The sequence below is a fragment of the Nomascus leucogenys genome, chromosome 2 (assembly GCF_006542625.1).
Source record: "Nomascus leucogenys isolate Asia chromosome 2, Asia_NLE_v1, whole genome shotgun sequence".
Taxonomy (NCBI): domain Eukaryota; kingdom Metazoa; phylum Chordata; class Mammalia; order Primates; family Hylobatidae; genus Nomascus; species Nomascus leucogenys.
This window is the reverse complement of record NC_044382.1, coordinates 37,078,923-37,095,535: the sequence shown is the minus strand read 5'-3', so window position 1 is coordinate 37,095,535 and position 16,613 is coordinate 37,078,923. Positions and strand designations below refer to the sequence as shown.

At 45.3% G+C, this 16,613-nt stretch overlaps 1 protein-coding gene across 3 annotated transcripts; it reads right to left on the bottom strand.

Annotated features, from left to right (window-relative positions):
* Nucleotides 1-458: 458 nt before the first annotated feature.
* HDAC3 (histone deacetylase 3) lies at nt 459-16,611 on the bottom strand. 3 transcript variants are annotated; one of them, XM_003266533.4, is made up of 15 exons: nt 16,482-16,611; nt 16,294-16,376; nt 14,606-14,748; nt 9,560-9,641; nt 9,377-9,433; nt 9,201-9,256; nt 8,690-8,823; nt 8,076-8,156; nt 7,631-7,704; nt 7,413-7,477; nt 5,741-5,830; nt 5,560-5,618; nt 5,232-5,311; nt 4,755-4,912; nt 459-1,121 (listed from the first exon to the last, which is right to left on the bottom strand). In XM_003266533.4, the coding sequence occupies exons 1-15, from the start codon at nt 16,534-16,536 to the stop codon at nt 1,052-1,054; spliced, it is 1,287 nt and encodes a 428-aa protein (XP_003266581.2). In that variant the 5' UTR covers nt 16,537-16,611; the 3' UTR covers nt 459-1,051. The 3 variants fall into 3 exon arrangements, with proteins under 3 accessions (XP_003266581.2, XP_030683305.1, XP_030683316.1); XM_030827445.1 differs by lacking the exon at nt 14,606-14,748 and having other exon boundaries at nt 16,482-16,603; XM_030827456.1 differs by lacking the exons at nt 14,606-14,748; nt 16,294-16,376; nt 16,482-16,611 and adding an exon at nt 10,212-11,560.
* Between the last annotated feature and the right edge of the window lie 2 nt (nt 16,612-16,613).

Here is a 16,613-nt window from a genome sequence, read left to right as displayed (position 1 = left end):
TATCAGTCTATATCTGCTACAATATCATACTACTGACTGGAATGTAAACTCTTCCAGAGAAAGGTCCATGTTTGTGGCTACTACAGTATTTAGCATTGTTCTTCACATAGACAGTTAATGGACAACTTCTTATGTCAGGCACTGTGCTAAGCATTTAACATGTTTTATCTCAGTGTATCTTCACCAACTAGCATCACTACTCTAAACACCCTGATTCAAAAACCTGAAGTCATCTTCTACTCCTCTCAAATCTGCCCAGGTTTGTCTAACTCTTAACCAAAATCCTCTATTAACTTCTTATATTTACAATAATAAATGTAGAATACATACACAGGGCCTAACGCAGGATAAGTGCTGAATGAATGTTAACTATGCTTTTATTACATGCATCATCATGCCCATTTCCCTCTCCTTTCATAAATAGGAAACTAGCAAGAATTAACATTCCTAGAAAGGCGAAAGGTACAAAAAATACCAACTTAGTTTATTGGATAAAAACAGTGGTAAAATGGACATAAAGCCAAAAGTGAAAACAGAACATTTTCATATCCTCCCCACACTTGAAAACATACTTCCCATCACCTGGGATTCAGGTGTTAGGGAGCCAGAGCCCCTTCCAAATCCCTCTCTCTTCATCTTCCCTGGAAGCAAGGGGAGGAAGAAGTCAGAACCCAGGGGAGGAGGAAGTCAGAGGCAATCTCAGTCCTTGTCTACCCATTCATCCCTCAAAATCTCTGGGTTCGAGGGAAGCAGGGAAGAAATAAGGGGCAAGGGGGGCTAGGGACTGGCCTCCAGGGCCCACTGCCAATAATGTCCCAGATAGCTATCCTTGTCCGTATCTCATCCCGAATAGGTACCATTGTCAGGCCTTGGGAGAGAGAGGAAAAGGGGGTAGATGGTTCGAGAACCAAATGTGGTCTCCAAACTCTTTCCCAGAGTCAGCAAAAGCCCTGGGGTGACCACTCCAGGACTCTAGGAGCCACTCCTTTTCCCTCCAGCCCAACCAAGAGGTGAAAAGAAATTCCTTGGGACACAGCATCCCAAGCCACTCTTAAATCTCCACATCGCTTTCCTTGTCATTGTCATGGTCTCCATCATAGAACTCATTGGGTGCCTCTGGCCTGCAAAGCAAGGGGAGAGAGGTCAGGATCTCACTCTAAGTTCTAATCTTCTCCCAGCACCCTCTTCCAAAGCCATTTCTCAGGCCCCGTTGAGAACCACTCCTCCTCTTGTTGGTAGAGACTGCTATACATTCACCCATTCACGTATCAAATAAACATTAAGGAACTACTCTATACAGACACTGTCATAAACCTTAGCAATACAGTAGAGTAACAAGCCAGACAAGGTTGTCTATCCTCAAAAAGCTTACCTAATAAATGAGACTAGTAACTAACAAAGTAAATAAATATGATAATTTCAGATGATGGAGAGTACAATTAATAAAATGAAGTGATAGGACTGAAGGTGATGGGAGGAAAAGGGTGAAATTTCAGACAAGACTATTGGGACATAAGACCTTAAGTCTGAGGAGGAGCTAAGCAGGCAAGGACTTCAGGAAGGCCATTCCAAGCTGCAAGAAAACCAACTACAGAGGTCAGGAAATGGAAAGAGACTGATGTATTCCAGTAAGAACAAGGAGGCCAGGACAGCCGGGAGCACTGTGCATGGAGGAGAGTAGTTAGAGATGAGATCCTGGATGTAGGTAAGGGCTAGCATGCAGGACGTTTTTAAGCCACAGTCAAAATTTTGGATTTTCTTCTAAGTGCAAGGTAAAGGAGAGTTTTAATTTTAAGAAGAGTGACGTGGTATTATAAACCCATAGTGAAAGAATGGATGTGAAAGCAAAACAGGGCCCAACACGTACTCAATACTGGTTTCTTTCTTTTCGAAAAAGTATTCTCAAAGGCCGGGCGTGGTAGCTCACACCTGTAATCCCAGCATCTTGGGAGGCCAAGGCAGGTGGATCACAAGGTCAAGAGATCAAGACCATCCTGGCCAACATGGTGAAACTCCGTCTCTACTAAAAATACAAAAATTAGCTGGGTGTGGTGGCACGTGCCTGTAATCTCAGCTACTCAGGAGGCTGAGGCAGGAGAATCGCTTGAACCTGGGAGGTGGAGGTTGCAGTGAGCCAGGATTAGCCACAGCACTCCAGCCTGGCAACAGAGTGAGACTCCATCTCAAAAAACAAAAAAAAAAGGAAAGAAAAAGTATTCGCTGGGACACAGAGAATTGAGAAAGTCATCAAAAAGAAGCTGAGGTACTAAGCCAGGAAAGGCCTTATCTGCATGGTGAGCAATGTCTCAGTTACTTCTAAGTGCACAGGGTTAAAGGTGTGGAGTCAGAGAATCAGGTTGAATCTCAGCCCTGATCTTTAACTAGCCATGTGACCTTCAGAAAGTTACTTAAGTCTCGCTGGGGGCGGTGGCTCACACCTGTAGCCTGTAATCCTAGCACTTTGGGAGGCCAAGGCAGGCGGATCACCTGAGGTCAGGAGTTCGAGACCAGCCTGACTAACATGGAGAAACCCCATCTCTTCTAAAAATACAAAAAAAATTAGCCGGGCGTGGAGGCGCATGCCTGTAATGCCAGCTACTTGGGAGGCTAAGGCAGGAGAATCGCTTGAACCCGGGAGGCAGAGGTTGCAGTGAGCCGAGATCATGCCATTGCACTCCAGCCTGGGCAAAAAGGGTGAAACTCCATCTCAAAAAAAAAAAAAAAAGAAAGAAAGTTACTTAGACTCTCTGAGCCTTAGATTCCTCCCGTGTTAATCTGAGAATAAGAGCCATCAGAGTTGTCCGATGGCAACAGAATGATTATATATATGTTGTAATAGACAGCACTTAGTGTCTGGTGCTTGGCAAACCTACAAAAAGTGGTAACTCTTCCTATTTCTACTCTGCAAGTCATATGCAAGCTGGAGCTATAGGCATCAAAGAAGAACAGAAACTCAGTGGGTGGCCTGACAGAGAGGTAGGGCTTAGGAACAGGAAGAGGCCCGAGGCTTCTGCTGGCTGTGAAAGGGCTTGGTATTATTATAATGCAGAGACTAGGCCCAGACGCCAGCCTGGAGCTATTGATAAAAAATCCAACAGGAAGAACTTAAAAACAGGTTTTACCAAACCAAACCAGACAATGAAAAGCAATTTCCAATAGTCCTGGAAGCCCTGAAGCCAGATGTTCAGACACTTCCTCACTCAGAAGGGATTGGGGGATATCCTTGGAGGAGGAGAGTTGGAGAGGTCCCCAAGAGTCAGAGCGGTAAAGCCCAGGTCCAGAGGAGAGATTTGGAGGCCTGAATTCTAAGACAGAAGTAGATTCTAGAAGGGACTGAGAAGCCCATCAGGCTCTGCAGCAGAGCCGGCTCAAACCTCTAACCCTGAGTGGGAGCAAGACTGCGTGTCCCACAAGTGTCCAGCTGTGGTTATCCCTCAGTCATGTAAGGAAATCTGTTCCCCATTAAGGGCATCTGTTTCTGCACTTCTGGGTTCTGTTGTCTTTCCCTTTCATTTTTCAGCAAAGTTTTGGGATTAAAAAAAATTCTATCCTATCCTTTTCTCCCCCTAATTCATTCCATCTACAAATATTTTGTATGTATCTCAGAAAGATAAAGACTTAAAAAAAAAAAAAAAAAAACATAACCACAATGCAATTATCCCACCTGAAAAAATTAACAGAGCAAAGAAATCAAAGAGCCTTAGAGAGCAGTATGCAGGCAGTGACCTGTCCAGCTCAAGACCTGGAAAGACTGAGTAAAATGCTGGCAAGACTATAGGCTGCTACAGACTTTCTGGACGGCAATTTGGCAGCAAATATGAAAAATTTGAGGCCAGGTCCGTGGCTCACGCCTATAATCCCAGCACTTTGAAAGGTTGGGGCAGGAGGACATTTGAGCCCAGGAGTTTGAGACCAGCCTGGGCAACAAGGCAAGACTCCGTCTCTACCAAAAAAAAAAAAATTAGCCAGGTGTCATGGTGCACACCTATGATCCCAGCTACTCGAGAGGCTGAGGCAGGAGGATCGCTCAAACCCAGGAGCTTAAGATTGCAGTGAGCTATAATCATGCCACTGTACTCCAGCCTGGGTGACAGAATGAGACCCTGTCTCAAAAAAAAAAAAAAAATTAATGCACACAGCCTTTGACCTAGCAGCAACCATTCTACTATCTAACCCATTCAAACAAGAATGCAAAGATGTATATGTAAGGGGGTTCATTGCCACCTTACTATTGTAATACCAAAAAAATGGAAAATAATCTATCCACACAATAGATTATTATACAGCTGATAAAATACTGAAGCAGATCTGTATTAGCTAACTGGAAACAGCTATATGATGTAAAGCAGCATATGTAGAATGACCCTATTTGTATTTACAGAAAACTAAAAACCACACAAACTGTAAATGAGTGTATATGTGTTTGTTTATATGTACATACAGAACAGTATATTTGCAATCCATAGAAAAAGGCCTATCCAAAACAATAAAAACTATTAACAGCGGTTACTCCTGTGGAATAGGTCTGGGATTGTGTGAAAGCCAACACCATATTTTGGTGCTGTTTTAAAATTTTACAATAAATACATGTTACTTTTGTCATTAAAAATAGCAAAGAAAAGAGTGAGGAAATTGTAGCAGACTAAAGGAGGTAAGCCAGAGGCAATTAAGCTAATACCTTCCCATTTACTTTTTCCCTTTTAAACCTCCCCAGCAAGCCTATTTAAAGTAGGCTGAAGTCCCTGCTCCCAGACCTGCTATAGTTCTCCTCAGGACCCCTCTCCTCTGCATCAGCCTCATCAGTCCTGTCATAGGTCAGGAGGTCTGCAGGCACGTCATGAATCTGGACACTAGGTGCATGGTTCAGCATCTTCAGGTTTTCAAAGATTGTCTGGCGGATCTGGTCCAGATACTGGTTGGAAATGAGGAATACAGAGTAAGCAGTTTCAAGTGATTCCCAGGGCATGCAATCTCCTAGCTGCCTTTTACCCCTACCATCCTGGTTTTCATCTCAGTGGTACCTCTAGTTCAGGTCCCCCAACTGATAGCTGTCCCTCCCCACCAACCCCAACTGCCTCTACTTTAACCTGGACTGCCTCCTAGCCAATAACAGTGACCGTGATGGCTTAGAACTTCCTTCTCTTTGGTTTTTCCTACTTCCCACATCTTTGACCTCTCCTGGGCTCCACCTTTCAGGAGAAGTTTGTGCTCAGCTTTTCTGAGCTGCTGACCTGGCGTGAGTTCTGATTCTCGATGCGGGTGCTGACATCTGGATGAAGTGTGAAGTCTGGGGCAAAGTACTCGAAGTATTCTTGGGGAGGAGAGGAGAAAGTATGGCTCAGACTGAGAAAGGCAGCTAACAAGACTTCCCAATCTTTTTCCTTCCCATCCAGAGCACCTACATAATAGCTGCCCAATCTGTTCCCTGCTCTGAGCCCAGGGGTTTAGTCTGCAGAGCTCTGAGAGTGTAAAATTTCCCATCTGCCTTCAAACCAGGTCATTCTGGAATCTGGTGAGAATGGCCTTCCTGTTATGGGGGTGTTGTGGGGTGGTCCTTACCACTATAGGGAAGCTCCTCACTAATGGCCTCTTCTACCAGCAGCGATGTCTCATATGTCCTGAAACCAACCAGCAGAGGGGAGCAGGCTGACCAAGTGGGCTGAAGGGCCCACGTGGCCATATCTGAGGGACACCCTAGCTCACACTGGACAACAGGGGAGGAAATCAAAAGAGCGCTCACCAGCAGCGGGCAACATTTCGGACAGTATAACCACCACCACCCAGCACGAGTAGAGGGATATTGAAGCTCTTGACATATTCAACACATTCCCTGTTAAAAGGAACCAGAGGAAGATGTGGAGGAGGTTATCAAAAGACAAAGTAAATATCTTTAGGTATTGCCTGAAAGGAGCACAAGAAAACTATAAATATTCTAAATCTTTATCTGGATAGTGAAATTCATTATGTTATACCCTTAAGATTTGTGTATAGTTTATATGCTGTGTCTCAATAAAAGTTTTAAAATAAAGCACAGTCCCACCTCTGTTCTGCTCAACACCCTCCCTGGCACCCTGCCTGTTAATCAACTATTCTCATCAACACAAGTTCTGTCAATTCCAGCCTTGAAAATATAACCCACGCCCGGCACGGTGCTCACACCTTTGTAGTAGTCCCAGCTACTCAGGAGGCTGAGGTGGGACAATCGCTTGAACCCAGGAGGCAGAGCTTGCACTGAGCCAAGATCGTGCCACTGCACTCCAGCCTGGATGACAGAGCAAGACTCCATCTCAAAAAAGAAAAAAAAAACATATATATGTGTGTGTGTACACACACACACACACACACACCTCAGATTATCTACTTTTCTCCATTGCCACCTCCTCCACCTTAGTCTGGGCACCTAACCAACACCATGGCTTCCTAACTGGTCTTTCTACTTCCATCACCATTCCCCCTACCCAAACCTTTCTCTATTCAGCAGTCAGAATAGTCACTTTCAAACACAAATTGGATCATGTCACTTTCCTGCTTAAAATCCTTCGATGGTTTCCCATCATCTTTGGAATATAATTCAAACTCCTTACCAGGGTTTAAAGGCTCTGCACAATCTCACCATGGCCAGCTTCTCGGACCTCACCTCAACAGACTGAAGTCCAGTGGCATAATCATAGTTCACTGTAACTTCAAACTCCTGGGCTCAAGTGATCCTCCTGCCTCAGCTTCCTGAGTAGCTAGGACTATAGGCATGCACCATCATGCCCAGCTGATTTTGTTTTTTATTTTTTGTAGAGATGGCTCTCACTATGTTGCCCAGGCTGGCCTCAAACTCCTAGCCTCAGGCGATTCTCCCACCTTGGCCTCTGCAGTGTTGGGATTATAGGTATGTGCCACTGGGCCCAGCCCTCAGAGCCTTTTGTGGGCCTTTGTCAATGCTTGGGACAGGCTTCTCTCTGCTCCTCTTATGACTCACTCCTTCTTAGTCTCCCGGTCTCAGCTCAAATTTTACTTCCTCAGAAAAACTTTCCCAAATCATGCTATCTAAAGTAGACCCCCCATTGTATCCTGTGTCTCAGCTTTTTTTCTTTCATAGAATTTATAACAATCTTTTTATTTCATTTGATTATTTATTTTTGTCTGTTTCCTAAACTGTAAACTCCACGGGAGACTCCTTATTCCATCCCCATGATGTGGTACGATGCCTGGAACATAATAGGTGCTTAATAAAAATATATTGTGAATGAATGACCATCTAGGGAACCCTGTTCAAGATGACATTTCTAGTTCAAGTACGATTTGTAGCTATTTTTGCTTTCCAAGAAGAGGTGAGGCCCATTCCCCAACTACCCCCACCCACGTACTGAAGTCCAAGCCCACTTGAAAACCTTGGGGAGAAGAAGGAGAGCAAGTCTCACCCATGCCCTCGGATGCTGAGGTTAAAGCAGCCCAATCGATCACAGCCCAGAGAGTCAGCTCCACACTGCAAAAAGCAAAACCCCAGGAAAGTGCAGTGAGATAACTGATCAGAACATCACAGATACCCCTTCCACCACCAACCTAAAGAACCTCCTCTTCCCTTGCTCTTTCCCCAAGCCCAGGTAGAACACTCCTGAGGAGGAACTGACAGTATTACCTGGAGCACAATGCACGTGGGTTGGTAGAAGTCCACTACCTGGTTGATAACCGGCTGGAAAAGGTGCTTGTAACCTGGGAGAGGGCCAAAGATGGGCACCTGGCACCCCAAGGGGATGGGGAGACAGGGAACAAAAGGAAAAAGGGGGTTGAGCGAGCATGTAGCCCAGGAAAGGGGCAACCCAAAAGAATCAAATCATTGGTCTGAAACTTCTGGAAGGGATCCCAGACTGCCACGAGTGACTGATGAAAGCCAATGACTTTTCCCAGAAAAATGCACATACAGATGATATGTTGCATACAATTTCCAGAGATTCATGGTCCCTCTGAAGGCCATTCATCCTTAAGGACAACTGGCCCAACAGCAGACAATACCAGGCAGAAGAGGTTATTTCAAGGAGAAAAAGAAGGGGCTTAGAGAACAGAGGGAAGACTTCAGTACTTACTCTGGTCATCAATGCCATCCCGCAGGGGCACGTTCAGACAGTAGTAGCGGCCACTCTCTGCCCCGACTTCATACATGTCACCTGCAGGGAAGTGGGTGGTGGTAGCCACACATGGGAAGCACCCACAACCCAGCTGCTTCAACCCCAATCTGCACTCTAGGAGCCTCTCATTCCATCTATGTAGCTTAACCATAAACTCCCTAGAGCTACTAAATCTCTTGCAGCTTGCATTCATTCGGCAAATAGTTTTGGGGGATCCACTCTGAGCCAACTGTGTACTAGGCAGTAGGGATGCAGCAATGAATGGAACTAATGAAATTTACGATATCCCACCAAGCTTATATTTTTAGGGAGTAGCCATGAGGAGGAGGGAGACAGTAAACAAAACAAAACAAAAAAACAAAATAAACACAAATAGCAGTGAGTGTTCTGAGGGAAACAATGAGGCTGATGTAACAGAGGAATGGGGAAGGAGGTGATTATGATAACTGGGGTGGTAAGGAAAGGCTTCTCTGAGGAGGGGACACCTGAGATGAGACTAGAAGGCTGAGAAGGAGGCACTCATAGCAAAGAGCTGAAGGGTGCAAAGGGGAAAGTAATCCCTATTCCCATACCTGTGCCAGGGAAGAAGTAATTTCCATATTTGTGGAAGGACACCGTCATGACCCGGTCAGTGAGGTAGAAAGCTTCTTGAACCCCATCACCATGGTGGATGTCGATGTCAATGTAGAGCACCCGAGGGTGGTACCTAGAGGGAAGCCAAAGCCAGGGTCTGAGCTAGAAGTGAACCCCCCAACCCACTCCTCCCAAACACCAGGTCTCGAATTGTGAAGAGTCTGCTTCTGCCCTGGTCACCTGAAACTTAATGTCACCAGTTCCCTAAAGGCAACTGGGGGCTCCAGCCTAGAGGCTAGAGGCAAGGACAGGAGAGGGATATGCACAGAAGGCTGAAATGTGAGCAGGCAGCAGGGAATCTGCAGGAGTGGAAGAGGCAGCCTGAATAAAGCATCAAGAACTTCAGGGAAGCTAATCAGGGAGGAGGGAGGTCAAAGTCAGGGCTGAGTCTGAGAGACCTCCTCAGCCAAGAATCCCGGAACTGCCCCCATCTCCTCCTGGGCTACTTACTTGAGCAGCTCCAGGATGCCAATCACAATGTCGTTGACATAGCAGAAGCCAGAGGCCTATGGCAAGACAGTGGTCTCACAAAGAGAAGAGCAATTCCCCTACCCAGCTGCCCCCCACCATCATCCTAAACACCTACCGAGGATGGCCACTGTCTTTCCCATCACCTCCTCACTCACCTCAAACTTCTTGGCATGGTGCAGACCACCAGCCCAGTTAATGGCAATATCACAGATCTGAAAGACAAACACCCAAGTCACAGTCCTTCCTGCCCACCCCTCAAGCTGGGAGCCCAGGATCAGGGTTAAATCCCGAGTCCAGGGATCCAGAGGAAAGAGGAACAGGACTCAGGACTGTGTCACCTTGTTGTTCAGCTGGGTTGCTCCTTGCAGAGATGCGCCTGTGTAACGCGAGCAGAACTCAAAGAGCCCGGGAAACACTGGGCTGCAGGGAAGAGGAACAAGTTGGAACCCTCCTGCCTCTGTCTGGGCCCTTCCCATATCTCCCTCCCCATCCCAGACTCCTCCAATCTCCATTTTTCAAGAACCTTCTCTCCCTCTCCTACACACCTGGGCTATCTGCAAATTTATTCAACAAATATTTTGGACCAAACCATGTACCAAGCCCTGTGCAAGGCACTGGACAGGAAGTAAAGAAGCACTTAAGTGTCAGGGAGTTTGTATCCTAGCTGGGGAAAGAAGCAAGCAGCTTCCAGGTACTCAAGTACAATGTAAAAAGGAAATCAGTTGAAAGAAAACATGAGCTCTGTTTTTCTTAGTCTTCTCAATGTAACAAATTTTAACATAATATTCAATAATATTCTTCACAGTCACACATTTTAAAGAAAGAATTGTATACCTACATATGTGAAACAGTGATGAGATAACTCACAAAAAGCCTGTAGCACAGTACACGGTATCCGCTAAGCCTTTAACAAATGTCAGCTATAATTATTACCATTGTTATTCTTTATAAAAAGCAAAGGCTTGAAGCCAGACACAAAAGGCTACTTACTGTATGACTCCATTTATGTAACATTCTGGAAAACGTAAAATATAAAGACAGACATCATATCAGTAGTTGGCTGGATCTAGGTTGGAGACGAGTTATTAACTACAAAAGGGTGAGTGACCTTTGTCGGGTAATGGAAATTTCCTGTACTTTGATACTTTTTTTTTTTTTTTTTTGCAGAGACAGGGTCTCACTATGTTGCCCAAGCTGGTCTCGAACTCCTGGACCTAAGTGATCCTCCTGCCTTGGCCTCCCAAAGTGTTGGGACTACAGGTGTGAGCCATTGGCGCTGGCCCTACACCTTGATATAGTCTATCAAACCTCTCAGAACTCTTACACCTAAAAAAGGTTAATTTTACTGTATGCAAGTTATACCTATATAAACCTGACTTTTTAAAAAGGAAAGGCTTAGGCAATCCCTAGTTTTAGGTCTCAAAAAAAAATAGTGCAGCTGACACATTTGACCATGTGAAAAACAGAACTGTAGCGGCTTTTTGTTTATTTTTTGAGATGGGGTCTCGCTCTGTCGCCCAGGCTGGGGTGCAGTGGTGCGATCTCGGCTCACTGCAGCCTCCGCCTCCCGTGTTCAAGCAAGAATTGTAGGGTTTTACGGTTTCTCAAAAGGTTTGGAAAGAATTAGTGATTAATACCAGAAAACTAAGCAAATGAAAAAAATAACGCAATTATCAGCTCCAGGAAAAACAAAAAGCTTTAGAAGAAAATAGATTAAATCACACTACACTATTTGGCTTGATAGTAAATGAATCTTTCAGAGTTATAATAATGTAAACATAGAATACTGATTTATTTTTAAATTACTATGAAGCTGAAAGGGGGAAAGGAAGCCAATGTGATGGTGTAAGAAGACCAAATGCTCATATCCCATACTAAAAGCTTAACAGATAATGCCTAAAATTGACAGACAAAGAAATAGCAATGAGAGACAATACAGGAGGGGAGTATGATTACAAGCACAGATTCTGGAGCCAGACTACCTAGGTTCTTTAACACCTACTAATGATAGTGAGGTTGTATAAACTGTTTAACCTTTCTGTGCTTAAGTGTCCTCATCGGTAAAAGGAAACAATAATAGACCCTGCTTCACAGGGGTTGTTGAGATTAAATAAGCTAAGGGCTGTAAAGCACTTAGAACAGTACCTGGTATATAATAGGTATTACCTAAGGATTACAGATTAGTAATAACAGTCAATTAATATTATTATTACTTAGAAATCCAAAGGTAAATACCAGAAGACATAGGGAAAGGAGCTGAAAGTGGCTGTCACTGGGCAGAGGGATTTAAGGGTGAAAGGGAGAGGTCTGGAATTTTTTTTTTTTTTTTTTTTGAGACAGAGTCTCACTCTGTTGCCCAGGCTGGAGTGCAGTAGTGCAATCTCAGGTCACTGCAACCTCCGCCTCCCAGGTTCAAGCAATTCTCCTACCTCAGCCTCCTGGAGTAGCTGGGACTACAGGCACGTGCCACCACACCTGACTAATTTTTGTATTTTTAGTAGAAACGGGGTTTCGCCATGTTGGCCAGGCTGGTCTTGAACTTCTGACCTTAGGTGATCCGCCCGCCTTGGCCTCCTAAAGTGCTGGGATTACAGGCGTGAGCCACCGCGCCTGGCTTGGGACTGCTTTTTTATTTTTTTCATTTAAAGGCCTGTAGTACAATTTGGCTATTTATGTTAGAATACTTTGAAATCAATCAGAAATTCATTAAACAGAAGAAAAACTCCTGATTCTCATCGGAAATACAGATAAGCACAACTGTAACTTGTTTGACAGGAAGACTGATGCAGCATAAATAGCCCAGAGACAGTATTCTAATTAGCAGTCCCTAATTGCACAAAGGGCATCTACAGGACTCCAGTGTGGCTTAAGGGCTGACCCTGTATTCTCAGAGCTAGAAAGTGAGCTCAGAAATAACAGCAAGAATAATAAAAAAACAAGAAATCTCCCCAGACAGCACGACTGAACACCAAATGAGCAGTGCAGAGTGTGCAGGACACAGCTCTATGGGCTGGTGTCGTCAAGAAAGGTTTCATGGAGATGGTGTGAAGGCTGAGAAGGCCTTGAAGAGATTGAATAGAGAACTAAGGGCATTCCAGGAAGGTGTCCCGTGCAGCTGAGGTGTAGGGATAAAGTTGGAAAGGTGCCAATGCCAGCCTAATGAGTTGGCCTCTATCCTACAGCCCTGGCTGCTTCTGTCATTAAGATCTTTCAGGAAAACAGATTAGTGGTTTAAAAACCTGGGATCTGGATCATGCCCCCTCCAATGACCAGTCATGTGACTGAGGCTAAGTTACCTAAATATCCCCAAACCTCAATTTACTTATATATAACATCAGAAAAAAGTCTATTATAATACATCTAAGGATTGGTATGAGAATTAAGTGGATTTACCAGCAACCCTTGGCATAATACCTAGCAGAGTAAGCACTCAATAAATGGTAGCTATCATAAGAAATTCTACAGGATCAACAACCTGGTTTCTTCAGAAATAAATTCAAGGGGGTGACAGAAAAGCTACAAATTAAAAGTCTTAAGAGACATATCAACCAAATGCACTGTGTGGACCTTGTTTAGATCTGGATTTAAACTAACTACAAAATAATTATGAGACAACTGCAGAAATTTGAATACTGATTGCATATTTGATGACATTAAGGAATCACTGTTAACTTTTTAGGTTTGATAATGATACTATGTTTTTTTAAAAGAGTATCATTTAGAGACACATAATAAAATATTTACGGATAAAAGGATATAACATCTAGGATTTGCTTTAAAACAATCTAACATGAGGGAGTATAGATGAAGTGAGAGTGGCCATTTGCTCAGCCGGGTGCGATGGCTCACACCTGTAATCCCAGCACTTTTGGAGGCTGAGGCTGGTGGATCACCTGAGGTCAGGAGTTCGAAACCAGCCTGACCAACATGGTGAAACCCTATCTCTACTAAACATACAAAAATTAGCTGGGCATGGTGGCAGGCGCCTATAATCCCAGCTACTCTGGAGTCTGAGGCACGAGAATCGCTTGAACCCAGGAGGCGGAGGTTGCAGTGAGCCAAGACTGTACCACTGCACTCCAGCCTGGGCTACAGAGTGAGACTCTGTCTCAGAAAAAAAAAAAAAGGCCATTTCCTCATAAGAGTTGAAGCTAGATGATGGACGTATGGGAGGTCACCGCACTGCTTCACTTTCAGAAATTTTTGAAATTTTCCCTAATAAAAAAATTTTTCTTTTTTTTTTTTTTGAGACGGAGTCTTTGTCGCCCAGGCTGGAGTGCAGTGGCGCGATCTCGGCTCACTGCAAGCTCCGCCTCCCGGGTTCACGCCATTCTCCTGCCTCAGCCTCCCGAGTAGCTGGGACTACAGGCGCCTGCCAACACGCCTGGCTAATTTTTTGTATTTTTAGTAGAGACGGGGTTTCACCGTGTTAGCCAGGATGGTCTCGATCTCCTGACCTTGTGATCCGCCCGCCTCGGCCTCCCAAAGTGCTGGGATTATAGGCTTCAGCCACCGCGCCCGGCCAATAAAAAATTTAGAAACAAAAATAAGTAGAATTGAGCAACTGGTAGCTGTGATGGTTACTATTTTTTCATGGATGTAGAGTGTAAGGAAAGATCCTGGCTTATCTTTGTTGTCCACATCCTTCCCCAGAGGGTCTAACCCTGACTCTTCTATGGATGATACAAGCTCACTGTAAATCTAACGATATCAAACCACTCCTTTGTTGTTTTTGTTTTTTTAACTGCCCATAGTCCCCTTAAGATCCCTTGCTTTTTAAAAAACTTTGATAGCTTCCCTCTACTCTAGGGGTAAAAATCTCAATTCATAATAGAGCTGTTTACTTTTAAAAGGCCCTATTTCTTTAGCCTCAGTTCAGTTCACCTCCTCTTCATATTCTCCACTTGGCCTTTTTTCTGTTCCTCAAATGAGTCATACTCAGTCCACAGACCCTTAGCACTTGTCCCTACTGCCTGCTATACTCCTCCCCTCACCCTCCAACCACCTTTCATCTGGTTACTTCTACTTTTTTCAGATCTCAGCTCAATCTTTACTTCCTCTAGGAAGGCCGCACCGACCAGCCACTCCACCAAGCTAAACAATCTCCACGTACACACTCTCATAATCTGTCATAAACCTCTTCTTTATAAGACTTAGCAAAAATACAATATTAAAATTTTTTGTTCATCACTGCATTCCCAGCACTTAGCACAGGGCCTGCCTAGAACAAGTGACCAATAAATATTTATTGAATAAACAAATAAGTGAATTATGATTCATTGACAAGTAGGCCCCCCTTGAGATCTTCCCACTGCTGCCAAAAGACCTCACTGAAGGGCTTGGCATTAAACTGTTAGACATCAAAACTCCCAGTCCTCCCTCACCAGTCATCGCCTACGTTGAAGGCATTAAGACTCTTGGTGAAGCCTTGCATATTGGTGGGGCTGACTCTCTGCAGGAAGTCAATGTAGTCCTCGGAGTGGAAGCGGCACATGTCATGCTGGGAGGCCTGGTATGGCTTGAAGACCTCGGGATGGAGACACAAGATGAACCCAGGCAGGGTCAGCCCCACTCCACAGGCTCAGACCACCCATACTGAACCCAGTCCTGGAGACTGTATGAAGCCAAACATAGCATTCCCCTCATCCCACAATTCTTAAGTCAGTAGAGAGACTCCGATTAACCAGGTGAGTTATTACAAATGAGCCCCCTGAAGACCACTTCTTTTCCTTTCCACCTCCAGCTCAGCCTTCTCAACTTTGAGCCCTGATCCACCTGCCCTGTTCCTTGGATCTCCTATTCCCAGTTCTCTTCATCTCATCTCCTCCCCCAAGCTCTGATTCTGTCCTCTTTCCTCTGGATTCTTCTTTCTGGAGTCAAATATATGGGATACATGTCAACTTTCTAATTAAAATCAAAGACTTATTATCTTTGGAAGGTCAGGGGGATGTGTCACACCTCTTTGAAAACTGGACAAGAAAGAACTTTTCTTCTCCCAGAAAATGCACACAGGTACATATAGGTAAACAATCTCAAGACTCCTGCACTAACATCACCTCAGTCTTTTCTATGACCAATCTATTTGTCTGTGCCTTGGCATAAGCAATGAACATTCATTCATATTGTTCACTAGTTTCCCTAGCAACACATAAAGCCTGGGCTTAGCTGTTTTGTCTTATTTTTTCTTTTGAGACAAGGTCCTCCCTGTCAACTCAGGCTGCTGATCATAGATCACTCTAACTTCAAACTCCTGGGCCCAAGCCATCCTCTCGCCTCGGCCTCCCAAGTAGTTGGGACTACAGGCACAGCCACCATACATGGCTACTTTTTTTATTTTTTATTTTTGTAGAGATGTGGGTCCCACTGTGGCCCAAGCTGATCCTCCCATTTCAGCCTCCCAAACTGCTGGGATTACAGGCATGGGCCACCACGCCTGGCCTGGCTTAACTGTTACTATCCCATATCACAGCCATAAATTCCAAGCTGGGAAGACAGCATGTGTATGTCTGGGAGATGAAAAACTGGATAGCGATTAAGCAGAACCATGTAGAGGTATTCCAGGCTGAAAAAGGAATACCTAAGATATCTCGTCTGTTCCACACACACATACACATTTACAAACACGGCAGCATCGTTCCACCCTGGAGCCCTACTCCTTGGAGGTAAAGGTGGTAAAAGAGGAGTGGGAACTGAGGGTAAACCTCACACCCTGATACAGTGATACCCGCTCCCCTAACCCTAATTCCTGAGGCCAAGGCCCTATACACTCTAAAATGCAGAGGAGGTACACACCTTCTGTCTTCAAACCAGCCCCACATCACCCCAACCCTAGGCCAAGGGCCAGTGTGCCTACAGTCAGAGGGTGGCCAACCTGAGGTGAGAAAGTACTTTCCATTAAGCAGAGGACGCCACCCCCAACACCCTGCACTTTCAAGGTACTCCTGGTGTCTTCTACCCAGCTCCCCGCTACTCTAGGGGCGGGTCGCACTTGATGCACTCAGTCCAGCCCACCTATCCCTACGGCCACAGCTCGCCCCACCCCCCAACCCTTGGCCGAGGCGGCGGAACTCACGATCATCTTCTTATAGAGACCGTAATGCAGGACCAGACTATGGGTCAATGCCAGGCGATGGGGCTTCATAGGGTGTCCAGCTCCTGGGGATGGGGAGCAGAGAGTTCGTCAGCTCTCACCCCTGGAGTTGCAACCCCGCCTCAAAACCTCCGTGTCCCAACCCCTCATGCATAGCCCTGTTTCCTCACCGTAGTGGAAGTTGCCCACGTCGGGGTCGTAGAAATAGGCCACGGTCTTGGCCATGGTGCCGGCGGGAGCAGGCCCCGCGCCTCCACCGCCCGCCGCCCGCCGCCCGCCGTGAGCCCCTCCCCGGCCGTGCG